This window comes from Phocoena phocoena, chromosome 2 (assembly GCF_963924675.1).
Source record: "Phocoena phocoena chromosome 2, mPhoPho1.1, whole genome shotgun sequence".
NCBI classification, from domain to species: domain Eukaryota; kingdom Metazoa; phylum Chordata; class Mammalia; order Artiodactyla; family Phocoenidae; genus Phocoena; species Phocoena phocoena.
Window position 1 is genome coordinate 177,321,119 of NC_089220.1, and position 14,150 is coordinate 177,335,268.

The 14,150-nt window shown below is 38.4% G+C and overlaps 1 protein-coding gene across 1 annotated transcript in view; it reads left to right on the plus strand.

Annotated features, from left to right (window-relative positions):
• ODAD2 (outer dynein arm docking complex subunit 2) overlaps window positions 1-14,150 on the plus strand; it is a 196,002-nt gene that overhangs the window by 116,363 nt on the left and 65,489 nt on the right. The window contains exon 18 of the mRNA XM_065871968.1: window positions 725-946. Coding sequence (XP_065728040.1) covers window positions 725-946 — 222 coding nt within the window. The remainder of the gene's footprint in view (window positions 1-724; window positions 947-14,150) is intronic.

Below are 14,150 nucleotides of genomic sequence, written 5' to 3' on the forward strand. Positions count from 1 at the left end.
ACTTGGCAGAAAAGTCGTGGAGCAGAAATTCAATGATTGGAAGCCTGCTTGGTCTACAAGACTTTTGGGCCAGTCTAATACTAAATTCCTGAGAATATCTGCCAGTTTCAGTTAAGGGCACCAAGTTGTGACCTGAATCAAGAGAACAGTACAATTAATAGACAGAAAATTATGGTGTTATTCAGTTGTATTATATCTGTATGAGGTAATTACATCCAGAAAGAAGTATGTGGTCTGCGTTAACAATACAGAAAGGAAAATGGCAGACTCAAAACCTGTCCTCGTCTGCTGCGTTGTCTTCTCCCTCTTGGGAACCAAGGTGTATTCCTGATGTGGAAGTATTCCTGAGGTGAAGAGGTAGAATTAATCCACTTCCCCCACTTACCTGGCAGGCTCCCTTAAGAGTGTCCGGTACTCCTTAGTTGTTTTTATTACTTGGCCACTTGCTGATCTGTAGCTCTGTGTTGTGAGTAGACTTGCTCAAAAGGAAATTGAGCCTTGAGCCAATAACTAATGCCAGACACCTGATCGCCTTTACCTGCATGCACTCCACTCCGTTCATAAAAGGAAAATGCAGGATTGAACCTTGATACATTGGTGACCCACCAGAATACTAGTTCCCAGCAAGACACCACCTGAGCAGCCAGTGGGTAATAAACACGTAGAGCAAAAGTATCACAGGGTCCTTATGAAGCGCGTACCATAATCCATTCTCCTTGTGCAGAATGATGGTACACTGAGACGTCATCTAGCAGAAGCCATTTCGCGTTGCTGTATGTGGGGCAGAAACAGAGTGGCCTTTGGCGAGCACAAGGCAGTGGCTCCATTAGTGCGGTACCTGAAATCAAATGACACCAACGTGCACAGAGCGACAGCCCAAGCCTTGTACCAGCTTTCAGAAGATGCCGATAACTGCATCACCATGCATGAGAATGGCGCAGTGAAGGTACTGTTGACCAACTTCGTGGTTTAGTTCAAGCTATGTCAATGTAGGTTGGAAAGAAACTTAAGGAATGTTAAGGTTTTACTGAAAGGGGTATTTGAACACACAAAACTGCCCACCTGTTGGCATCACGGCTGCAAATGAGCCATGTGTTATCATTATCATGATTTGTGCTGCAGAAAAGTTGCGTGGAGACAGAATTTTTCTAAATTGAAAACTATAAAATGAACTCAGTTAAATAAGTACAAGTTCCATAATCTGAATTGGATTAAAGAAAATGTATAGTGCATGAATAATCAGTGGTATTCATAATTCTGTTTAATATTTTATTTACTTAGCACTTAAATAATAAAATACAGACACCAAATGCACAGCAAAGGAGCTGACAAACAGCAACTAGACAGTCTTGCCAGCCTTAACCACAAGGAAAGGACCAATTCAAAGACATGTTTTTTAAAAAAAAAACAACAACAAAAAACTGTGCATCAAATTTTCTTTGCCTTTAACTAATATCCAGGTGGGAAAGTTTCTGCACATAGACTTTGATATATCTGTACATTGGAAACCACCTAGAGCTTATTCTGAGTGGAATGTTTTGATGACAACAGACAGAAAAATACTTAAGAGTACATGAACAGCTTACAAGTATTAGGAAAAATTGATTTCAAATTCTAGCTCTCTTCTATGGCTTGTTTCCTTGTACAATGTAATTTTACTGTCTGTTACCTCAGTTTGGAGCCTCTGACAGCCAGCTGCATTTACATTTTGAAATGTATACCCAAAGTTAGCTTGATCTTTTAGACAAAAGCTAATAAAATCTTAAGTTAATCATATCTTGTCAAACTTACATATGCTGAATATGAAACATCTATGGAGGAATGACTCTTAGAATGCCAGTTGGTAATTTTTTGAGGCCATTATTTGAATTTATCCTTTAAACCTATTATAGCTGAAGAATACGGTGTTAATTTTTCTGAAATTAAACCCAGTTTACGTTTAAATGTGTCAACTTTTCCATTATAAATCCATTTTTTCAGCACATAGGTTAGGCCATATTAATTTTTTCAAGCAAAACACTGGCATAAAAAGCACCTTTTAAACTAAGCACTAACTTTTCAAAGTTAATTATAAAAAAATATACTGGAATGTTTACTTCGAGTTACTAAAGAATGATAAAAATGTCATCACTTCTATGTGATTACGTTCACACTTCAAAAAAGAAGATTTTCTAATTTAAAATTATACGTTCTGTTATTGAACAAGGACAATCTAATATGCACAACCTAAAAACTTTTAAAGAAATGAAGCTATAAATTTAAGTAGCCTGATAAAGTGTCTGACGTAACATGCTTAGACAATTGTCAGTTTAAGAGCAGAATTTCTAGACTACTCAGAAAGTTTTCAAATTTAATAGGTTTACGTGTTACCATTCATTTGACATATATGCCAGGTATATGTGCAACTCTCAATTATTTCTCCTAATACAAGTCAGTAGGTAATCCAAAATCATTTATGAATTGTATTCTGCTATGAAAAATGTTGAAACTGTGTTCACCCACCCACACAGCTTATATAAATAAAAGAATAAAGCAATAAAAATGATGAGGGTGAGGGGACAGTATAGAGAAAAACAGAGAAAGTTTGGTTTGTTGCTCTTGAGACCCTTTGCCGGGTCATCTAAGGGTATGTGGAGGGCCTCTCTGTCTTGCCCATCGGCATTCCTGACTACCTGCTATTTCTACTGGAGGATAAGTGTAAAGAACCGATTCTTGTAAGTTTGCTGTAGGCTACTCTGTCACGAACAGAGGCTGGCCTCATGGTGCGCTCTCCCTCAGGCAGCTGTTGGGGAAGCATAAGGATCTGTGTCCCTTCTTTGGTTTTGAGGTAAAAAATGTGGATGTAGTGTAGTGGGTGTTGGTAGAATCCAGTGGGGTTTGGTAGTTGCTTGGATATGGGGAATAAAGGAAAGTGTTGAGTCAAAAATTCCTCCAGTCTTCAGGCTAGGTGAAGAGGAAGCTTCCATTAGCTACGACAATGCGAGAAAATATGTGGCGCGTCAGGGTGGTTAAGATCCCCGCAGTGAATTGTCATGCTGTGTAACTGCTAACATTTCTGACTTCAAATGCGTATGAACTTTATCCACTATTTTGGCAAATCCCTGACTATTTTTGTTCCTAAATGCTACAGCACCTCTCTAGTCAAATGCTTAGTTGGCCCTTCGTATCGGTGGGTTCCACATCTGCAGATTCAACCAACCACAGACCGAAAACATTCAGAAAAAAAATTCCAGCAAGTTCCAAAAAGCAAAACTGGAATTTGCCACATGTGCTGGCAACAATTTACATAGCATTTACATTGTATTTACAGCTATTTACGTAGCATTTACATTGTATTTACATAGCATTTACATTGTATTTACAGCTATTTACATAGCATTTACATTGTATTTACAGCTATTTACATAGCATTTACATTGTATTCGGTATTATAAATAATCCAGAGATGATTTAAAGACATACAAATGGCCAACAGGCACATGAAAAGATGCTCAACATCATTAATCATCAGAGAAATGCAAATCAAAACCACAATGAGGGGCTTCCCTGGTGGCGCAGTGGTTGGGGGTCCGCCCGCCGAGGCAGGGGACGTGGGTTCGTGCCCTGGTCTGAGAGGGTCCCACATGCCTTGGAGTGGCTGGGCCCGTGGGCCATGGCCGCTGGGCCTGCGCGTCCGGGGCCTGTGCTCCGCAGCGGGAGGGGCCGCAGCAGTGAGAGGCCCGCGTATCCCCCCAAAAAAACCCATAATGAGATATCACCTCACACCTGTCAGAATGGCCATCATCAAAAAGACCACAAATATCAAATGCTGGAAAGGATGTGGAGAAAAGGGAACCCTCTGGCCCTGCTGGTGGGAATGTAAATGGTGCAGCCACTATGGAAAACAGAATGGGGGTTCCTCAAAAAACTAAAAATAGAACTACCGTATGACCCAGCAATTCCACTCCTGGGTATATATCTAAAGAAAATGAAAACACTAATTTGAAAAGATACATGCACCCCAATGTTCATAGCAGCATTATTTGCAATTGCCAAGATATGGATGCAACCTAAATGTCCATCAACAGATGAATGGATAAGAGGATGTGATATATATATATATACACACAATGTATATATACACCATGGAATATTACTCAGCCATAAAAAAGGATGAAATGCTGCCATTTGCAACAACATGGATGGACTTGGAGGGCATTATGCTGAGTGAAATAAGTCAGACAGAGGAAGACAAATACTGTATGTTATGACATATATGGAATCTGAAAAATGCAGCAAACTAGGGAATATGACAAAAAAGAAACAGACTCACAGGTAACGGAGAATACACTAGTGGTAAGCGGAGGGGAGAAAGAAGGGGGGAGGGGCGAGATAGGTGTGGGGATTTAAAAGTGGCAAAACTACTAGGTATAAAATAGGTAAGCTGCAAGGATCTACTGTACAGCACAGGGAATAGAGCCAATATTTTATAATAACTATAATGGAATATAATCTTTAAAAATTGTGAATCACTGTGTCACAATCTGAAGCTAATATAATATTGTAAATCAGCTATACCTCAGTAAAAAATTAAAGTACACAGGACAATGTGTGTAGGTTATATGTAAATACGACATCACTTTATATGAGGGACTTGAACATCCGTGGATTTTGGTATCCTTGGGGGTCCTGGGACCAATCCCCCTTGGACACCAAGGCACAGCTGTACAGAGTTATTTCCTAGTCCTGCAAACATTCCTGCAGCAGCTGCCCATGAGCAATGTGGACAGGTTCTTTGACAATTACCAGAGTCATCCTGTCACCCTGTTCATAAGTAATTTATTCTAGAGTTAGCTCTTTCCCTGTACAATTTCCTCAACAGTAGCAGCTGACATTATGCAGTGTATCTGTGAGTGCCAACTGGTGTTTATTCTGTAGTAACAGAGAAGGAGCAGTTTTGAGGGTCTGGAATAAATTAAGTCCAGTTTCTAATGTGTTCTATTTATTATTTTTTTAAAATTTTATTTATTTATGTTTTACATCAAAACCCACGCACATATGGTCACCTTGTCTTTGATAAAGGAGGCAAGAATATACAATGGAGAAAAGACAACCTCTTCAATAAGGGGTGCTGGGAAAACTGGACAGCTACATGTAAAAGAATGAAATTAGAACACTTCCTAACACCATACACAAAAATAAACTCAAAATGGATTAAAGACCTAAATGTAAGGCCAGACACTATAAAACTCTTAGAGGAAAACATAGGCAGAACACTCTAGGACATACATCACAGCAAGGTCCTTTTTGACCCACCTCCTAGAGAAATGGAAATAAAAACAAAAATAAACAAATGGGACCTAGTGAAACTTCAAAGCTTTTGCACAGCAAAGGAAACCATAAACAAGACCAAAAGACAACCATCAGAATGGGAGAAAATATTTGCAAATGAAGCAAGTGACAAAAGATTAATCTCCAAAATTTACAAGCAGCTCATGCAGCTTGATATCAAAAAAAATCCAAACAACCCAATACAAAAATGGGTGGAAGACCTAAATAGACATTTCTCCAAAGAAGATATACAGATTACCAACAAACACATGAAAGGATGCTCAACATCACTAATCATTAGAGAAATGCAAATCAAAACCACAGTGATGTTTCCCCTCACATCGGTCATAATGTGTTCCATTTAAATGGTCAGTTTGAATTTTAGGTCTAGAGCAAGGCTATCCAGTAGAAATGTAATGTGAGCCACATGTGTAATATTATATTTTCTAGTAGCCCCAATTAAAGAAAAGATAAAGAAACAGGTAAAATTAATTTTAGTAATATATTTAATTTAACCCAGTACACCCAAGATATTATTTCAACATGAATCAATATAATAAAATACTAATACTTTACATTATCTTTTTTTGGTACTAAATCTTCAAAATCTGGTGTGTGTTTTTACACTTACGATACATCTCAATTTGGACTGGCCACATTTCAAGTTCTTAGCAGGTGGTTAGTGGTTTTCTTGTTCCACAGCATAGTCTAGAGACAGGAGAGAGGGCAGATTCCAGAAGTATCATTGGAGAGGTGTTAAGCCATGAATGAGGGTGGATAAGATTTTTTTGGCTGCGAGTTTAGAGAAGCCTGGGAAATGTCTACATTTTTACTCACGAAGCATGTAAACCAGGAAGAAGAACTGTCAAAGCAAACTCAGGAAGTCAGCCCGTTAACCAGGAGCCCTAGAAGCCAAAGGAAGAGTAGGTTTCCAAAGGGTTTGTGTTTGAATACTGCTAAGCCGTCAGTTATGATGAAAAATAATCCTTGTGGTAGAGGCTCTCCCGGCAAGCATCTCTTCTATAGGAACTAATAAACCCCCTGCTCTGATGCGTACAATGGGTAGGAATAATCCAGTCCTTACCCTCTCTATGGTTTCACACAGACTTCCTTCTGCAAAGTATCAGCCCAGGGTCTGTGTCATTACAAAACCTTGGGAACATGGAAGCAGAGCTGTTCACAACTGTATCGAAAATATGAGACATCTAGGAGATATTCCAAAGTCATTTGCTAATTATAACAAAACTGTAACATAGGAAAGTGATAGAACGAGTGATAGAAGAAGTTGCAGAAAAACTGAGCAAGACAAGTCCTTTCCTAAGACAGAAAAAGTGATCAAATAGAAGGAAGATGAGCACCTTTAAGAAGCAGGAAACTCCCTTCCCCTCGTGACACTGGGTTTGTTTCGCAAACGTCTATACCAAGCAGGTAAAAACTACCATAACTTTCTGGAAGGCAGGAAATTGAAGAGACTGCAGAAGATGCAACCTGGAGTACTCCCAGCAGTGGCAGAGTGACGGAAGAGGGGTTCAATTTGAGTAGAGCTGAAAGGGTCGTCTTGGCTGTTCCCCGACTCACCGTGCATAGTGGCCTCCACAGTACCGGAAGATGGACCCAGAAGCTAACACACCCCTTGGTTTTTGAAGCAAGAAAAATATCACTAATGCTTTCGAGTCAAGTAAGTGGACTTTAGGTGCTCAGATCACTCAGGAGCTCTCATTGTCCGTATGCAAGTCCACATAATGTTTGATTGAACTATAATATTTTTGGTTAATTAAGACGCTTTATGTAACTTTATGGTTTTGAGTACTTTCCTCACATTTCAGGTATTCCCTGGAATGCTGGGAATAGTTCACTTGATGATATGCAGTTAAATTACTTAGTTAAGACTATTAGGTATCACTGAATTGTTTTTTTTTTTTTTGCGGTACACGGGCCTCTCACTGTTGTGGCCTCTCCCGTTGCGGAGCACAGGCTCCGGATGTGCAGGCTCAGCGGCCATGGCTCATGGGCCCAGCCGCTCCGCGGCATGTGGGGTTTTCCCGGACCGGGGCATGAACCCGCGTGCCCCGCATCGGCAGGCGGACTCCCAACCACTGAGCCACCAGGGAAGCCCTCACTGAATTTATTACAATACCACACATAGAGTCATATACAGATTTGTTTCTGATTGACTTTTTTCTTGTTACAGTATTTGAACTTTTCCTTTAAAGTGAGAAAGAAATTTATGATTACTTAAGGGTTCCAGTAAGTTAGGTTTTAGTTTATCCTGTTTAACTTTAATATTATTCATATGCCAAACATTTTCCTTATTTCGTTTTTGTTTTTTAACTTAAACATATAATAGCTTTATTAAAGTGTAATTGACATATGCATGCACATAATTAAAGTGTACAATTTGGTAAGTTTTGACATATGTATTTATATATTGTACATACACATACTCACGTGACATCATTACCAAATCAATGTAATGATCCCACCAAGTTTCCTGCTACCCCTTGGTAAAGCTTCTGGCCTGCCCCTCTCTGTCTTGGGGCAACCACTGATCTGCTTTCTATCAATATAGATTAGTTTTTATAGATGAGCATTTTCTAGAGTTTAACATAAATAGGATCATACAGTATGTGCTTGGTTTCTTTGTTTGGCTTCTTTCACTCAGCTTAATTGCTTTCGTATTCATCTCTGTTCTCACGTGTATCAATCTTCACTTTTTATTGCTGAGTAGTATTCCATTGTATGGATATACCACGATTTGGCTATCCTTTCACTTGTTGATGGACTTTTGAGTTACTTCCCATTTGGGGTTATTACAAACAAAGCTGCTGTGGATATTCATGTACAAGTCTTGTGTGGACATGCGCTTTCTCTCCTCTTGGGTAAATGCCTACCAGTGAGTGGCTGGATCATGTGGTATGTGTGTGATTAACGTTTGAAGAAATTGCCAAATCTGCTCTCCAAAGCGACCGTACCATTTTGCATTTCCACCAGCAGTGTATGGGGGCGCCCTTATCACACTTGGTGTGTTCAGTCTTTTTTATTTGAGGCATCTTAATAGGTGTGTAATGGTATCTCATGACTTCAATTTCAATTTTCCTAATGACTAATAATGTAGAACATCTTTTAATGTGTTTATATGCTAGCTCTGTAACTCCTTTGGGGAAATGTTCAAATTTTTTGACCATCTTAAAATTTCATTATTTGTTTCCTTATTATTGAGTTTTGAGAGTTCTGTGTGTAGTCTGGATGTAAGTTCTTTACCAGATGTATAATTTGCAAATATTTTCTCCCACTTTGTAGCTAGTCTTTTTATTCTCTTAACAGTGTCTTAAAGAGCAGACATTCTTAACTTTGATGAAATCCAACTGATCTTTTTAAAAAATGGATCATGCTTTTGGTGCTATATCTAAGAAATACTTGCCTCACGCATGGTCACAAGGATTTTCTATGTTTTCTTCTGGAAGTTTTAAAACTTTTGGTCTTATATTTAAGTTTATGACCCATTTTGAGTAAACTTTTCTTTATTATGCTAGGTAGGAATTGAAGCTAATTTTGGGGGGCATAAGGGCATCATTTGTTGAAAAGATTGTCCTTTCTCCACTGAATTTCTTTTGTAGTTTTGGAAAGAAAATCAATGAATACATATGTTTTGTTCCCTTGTTCTGTTTGTCTATATTTATGCCAATATCACACTGTCTTAATTACAGTAGCTTTGTAATAAATAAGCCTTAAAGTTAGATAGTATAAATATTCCTACCTTATTGTCTTTTAAAAGTTGTTTTGGCTATTCTAGTTCTTTTACATTTCCATATGAACTTTAAAATCAGTTTGTCATTCTCTACATTAAATGCTTCCTAACATTTTTTATTGGAATGACATTAAATCTATAGATCTTTTGGGGAAAACTGATATCTTAACAATATTGAATCTTCTGACCCATTAAAAAGGACTATCTTTCCATTGAATTAGATCTTTTTTTTATTGGAGTATAATTGCTTTACAATGGTGTGTTAGTTTCTGCTTTATAACAAAGTGAATCAGTTATACATATACATATGTTCCCATATCTCTTCTCTCTTGCGTCTCCCTCCCTCCCACCCTCCCTATCCCACCCCTCCAGGCGGTCACAAAGCACCGAGCTGATATCCCTATGCTATGCGGCTGCTTCCCACTAGCTATCTACCTTACGTTTGGTAGTGTATTTATGTCCATGCCTCTCTCTCGCTTTGTCACAGCTTACCCTTCCCCCTCCCCATATCCTCAAGTCCATTCTCGAGTAGGTCAGTGTCTTTATTCCTGTCTTACCCCTAGGTTCTTCATGACATTTTTTCCCTTAAATTCCATATATATGTGTTAGCATACGGTATTTGTCTTCCTCTTTCTGACTTACTTCACTCTGTATGACAGACTCTAGGTCTATCCACCTCATTACAAATAGCTCAATTTTGTTTCTTTTTATGGCTGAGTAATATTCCATTGTATATATGTGCCACATCTTCTTTATCCATTCATCCGATGATGGACACTTAGGTTGTTTCCATCTCCGGGCTATTGTAAATAGTGCTGCAATGAACATTTTGGTACATGACTCTTTTTGAATTATTGTTTTCTCAGGGTATATGCCCGGTAGTGGGATTACTGGGTCATATGGTAGTTCTATTTGTAGTTTTTCAAAGAACCTCCATACTGTTCTCCATAGTGGCTGTACCAATTCACATTCCCACCGGCAGTGCAAGAGTGTTCCCTTTTCTCCACACCCTCTCCAGCATTTATTGTTTCTAGATTTTTTGATGATGGCCGTTCTGACTGGTGTGAGATGATATCTCATTGTAGTTTTGATTTGCATTTCTCTAATGATTAATGAAGTTGAGCATTCTTTCATGTGTTTGTTGGCAGTCTGTATCTTCTTTGGAGAAGTGTCTATTTAGGTCTTCTGCCCATTTTTGGATTGGGTTGTTTGTGTTTTTGTTATTGAGCTGCATGAGCTGCTTATAAATTTTGGAGATTAATCCTTTGTCAGTTGCTTCATTTGCAAATATTTTCTCCCATTCTGAGGGTTGTCTTTTGGTCTTGTTTATGGTTTCCTTTGCTGTGCAAAAGCTTTGAAGTTTCATGAGGTCCCATTTGTTTATTTTTGTTTTTATTTCCATTTCTCTAGGAGGTGGGTCAAAAAGGATCTTGCTGTGATTTATGTCATAGAGTGTTCTGCCTATGTTTTCCTCTAAGAGTTTGATAGTTTCTGGCCTTACATTTAGGTCTTTAATCCATTTTGAGCTTATTTTTGTGTATGGTGTTAGAGATTGTTCTAATCTCATACTTTTATATGTACCTGTCCAGTTTACCCAGCACCACTTATTGAAGAGGCTGTCCTTTCTCCACTGTACATTCCTGCCTCCTTTATCAAAGATAAGATGACCATATGTGCGTGGGTTTATCTCTGGGCTTTCTATCCTGTTCCATTGATCTATCTTTCTGTTTTTGTGCCAGTACCATACTGTCTTGATTACTGTAGCTTTGTAGGATAGTCTGAAGTCAGGGAGCCTGATTCCTCCAGCTCTGTTTTTCCATTGAATTAGATCTTATTTCATATCTCTCAGCTACATTCTGTAGTGTTCATCATATGGGTTTTTCACATAATCTCTATGTAATCAATACAGATTATTCCCTATGTAATCAATATCTTTTGATGCTACTGTAAATAGTACTTTTAAAATTTCAATTTCTGATTGTTAATTGCTATTATAAAGAAATGTGATTGATTTTGTATACTAATGTTGTATTCTACAACCTTGCTAAACTCACTTATTTACTCTAGTAGGTTTTTGGAGATTCTGTCATATTTTCTATATAGACCAGGGTAGGCAAACTTTTTCTGTCAAAGGTCAGATACTAAATATTTTAGGCTTTAGGGGTGGCATATAGTCTATGTTGCAGATTCTTCTTTCTTTTATTGTTGCCATTGTTGTTGTTGTTTACCACCGTACAAAAATGCAAAAGCCACTCTTCATTCTGTGAGCCATACAAAGACAGATTGTGGTTTGCCAGCCTCTCACATAAACAATCATGTCATCTGTAAATAAAGACTTTCTTCTTTTCCAACTTAGATGCGTTTATTTATCTTCCTTTCCTGATTGCACTGGCCAGAAACTCTGTACAGTGTTGGAAAGAAGCAGTAAGAGCATATGTCTTAGTTTTATTCTTTATCTTAGGGTAATGCATTCAGTCTTTCACCATTAAGTTTAATGTTAGCAACAGGTCTTTCATGGGTAACCTTTATCAGGTTAGGGAAGTTCTCTTTTATTACTACTTTGACGAGAATTTTTTATCAGGAATAGATGCTGGTTTTGTCAAGTGCTTTTTCTATATCTATTCATATAATCTTATGATTTTTCTTTTTTAGTTTGTTATTATGGAGAATTACATTCATTTTCAGATGTTAAACCAACCCAGCATTCTTGAGGTAAACCCACTCTGTCATGATGTATTATCCTTTTCATATATTGTTGAACTTAATTTGCTGAATTTTTGCTTAGAGTTTTGCATCTATATTCATTTTTATAGTATTTTTTTTCTTATAATGTCTTTCTCTGTTTTGCTATTAGGGCAATGTTGGCTTCAATTCTTCCAACTTTTGTTATGTTTAAAAAAGACTTTATTTTGTCCTTGTTTTTGAAAAATATTTTTGCCAGGTGTAGAATTTTACATTGACTTTTTTCTTCCTTTCAGAACTTTAAACATGTTGCCCCATTTTATTCTCACTCACATTGTTTCTGAGAAGAATCTGCTATCATCTTTATGTTGGTTCACCTGGATGTCATGTGTCTTTTTTCTTTGGCTGGTTTTTAAACTTCAGTATTTTCACTGATTTTGTGCAACTTGATTATGACGTGCCTTGGTGCCGTTTTCTTCATGTGTCTTGTGCTTGAGGCTTGTTGAGCTTCTTGGATCTGTGGGCTCATAGTTTTCATCAAATTGGGAAATTTTTGAGCCATTATTTCTTCAAATACTTTCCTTTTCCCCTTCTCTTTCTACTGTCCTTGGAAGCTACATTTTCACTGACATTGGGGCTACTTCAGGTTTTCCCATAGCTGCCTCAGGTGCTGTTAGTTTTTTTTAGTCCTTTTTCTTCTCTGTGTTTTAATTTGGGATATTTCCATGTCCTCAAGGAGCGTAATTTTTTGCAATGTTTTATTTCCCTTTATTCACACTCAGTGTGTTTTACATTTCAGATACTATAATTTTCACCTCTCAAAATTCAATTTGTGTCTTTTTATTCATCTCTCATGTCCCTACTTAACATGGTGATTCTTTCCTCTGGCTTCTTGCACATACAAAATCCAGTTCTAATTACAGTTCTGATATCATTGCTGCATGGATCATTGGACATCAGACAGTGAATTTTACTGTGTTGAGTGTTGGATATCTTTTTGTGTGTGTGTGTGTGTTTCCATAAATATTCTTGAGTTTCATTCTGGGATGCAGTTATGTTACTGTGAAACAAGTTGATCTTTTCAGTTCTTGCTTTTACACTTTGTTGGCAGGACTAGAGTAGGGCTAATTCTTCCCCACTTCTGAGGCAAGACCCTTATGTTTATTCTGCCTGACACCCTGTAAATTATGAAGTCTTCCACTCTGAGTAGGGGGCTTAGGCACTATTCCTTCCTGTGTGTGACCTCCAGGGATTGTTCCATCTTTCAGGTGTCCTTTTCCTGTCCTCAAGTAGGCTCCTTACACACAGGTGATGGTCAGTACTGCACTGGAGATCCAGGGGCACTGATGCAGGTCTCCAGAAGTCTGCCCCCTCCTCTCCAGTAATGTTCCCGGAGGACTCTAGTCATCGTGTCCCCCAGACTCCCAGCTCTGGCTCCCAGCTCAGGGAGATGGCCACGCTTTGCGTGGGTTCTCTCTTCCTGCACTGCAACCTGTAAACTCTCCCCAGGCAGCAGACTTTATCCAGGCAGCAGGCTGGGACACCCTTAAGGCTAACCGTTTTTGTTTTCCTTTTCTCAGTGATCACTGTGCTTTGTTTGTTGTCTGATGTCCGATGACTTGAAAGCCATTGTTTTTTTACTTTTTTCTATTCTTAAATTACCTGAGGCAGGAAGGTATATTCAGTCTCTGTTACCCTATCTTGGCATGAAGCAGAATTCTTATTTCCCTTTTAGATTTTCTCTTATATAATAAATTCATGGAAAGTGATAGCTGGTAGAGGTGAGTTATCCATTTTAAACACACGTTTTGCAGATGAGGAAACAAAGGGTCAGGTAGGTGAAGTTCCTAACCCACACAGTCGTTACAGGGCATAACATCATTCATGATCGTGACGTATAGTTTAGTGCTGTTTCCACTAGATGAGTGAATTCCAAACCGCGTCTCCTGGACCCTTAGGGTTTCCCCCAGGGAGCGATCAGCGCCTAGTACTCAAGGCCCTGGGGAAGGGGGGCAGGGAGTAGTCACTGGAGTCACCTACTTCAGTTACAGTGGTTATTTTGTCCATTTTGTGTATCAAAATTATGCATGAAATTGCTTCAAGAAGCTTTTGGCTGCTTTAAAAAGAATTGGAAATTACTGCACTAGGCCATGCTGCCCTTTAGTAGTTGTTGATGAAGCCCAGTAGGAGCCATCCTTGTCGTATTTATTTAGCACTTTGCTTTTCTTTGATAGAAAGGTTTACAAAACAAGAATCTCTCCAGCAGGAATTAAGAATTCTAATGTTAATTCTTTGTACTCTGACAAGTTTAGTGCATATAAAAATCTGATATGAGAATGACTCTTAAAAATAACTTTTTTTTAGTCTAAGTTTTCCTTGGAGAGCTCTAGGCAATGCCTTTGCCCTTGAG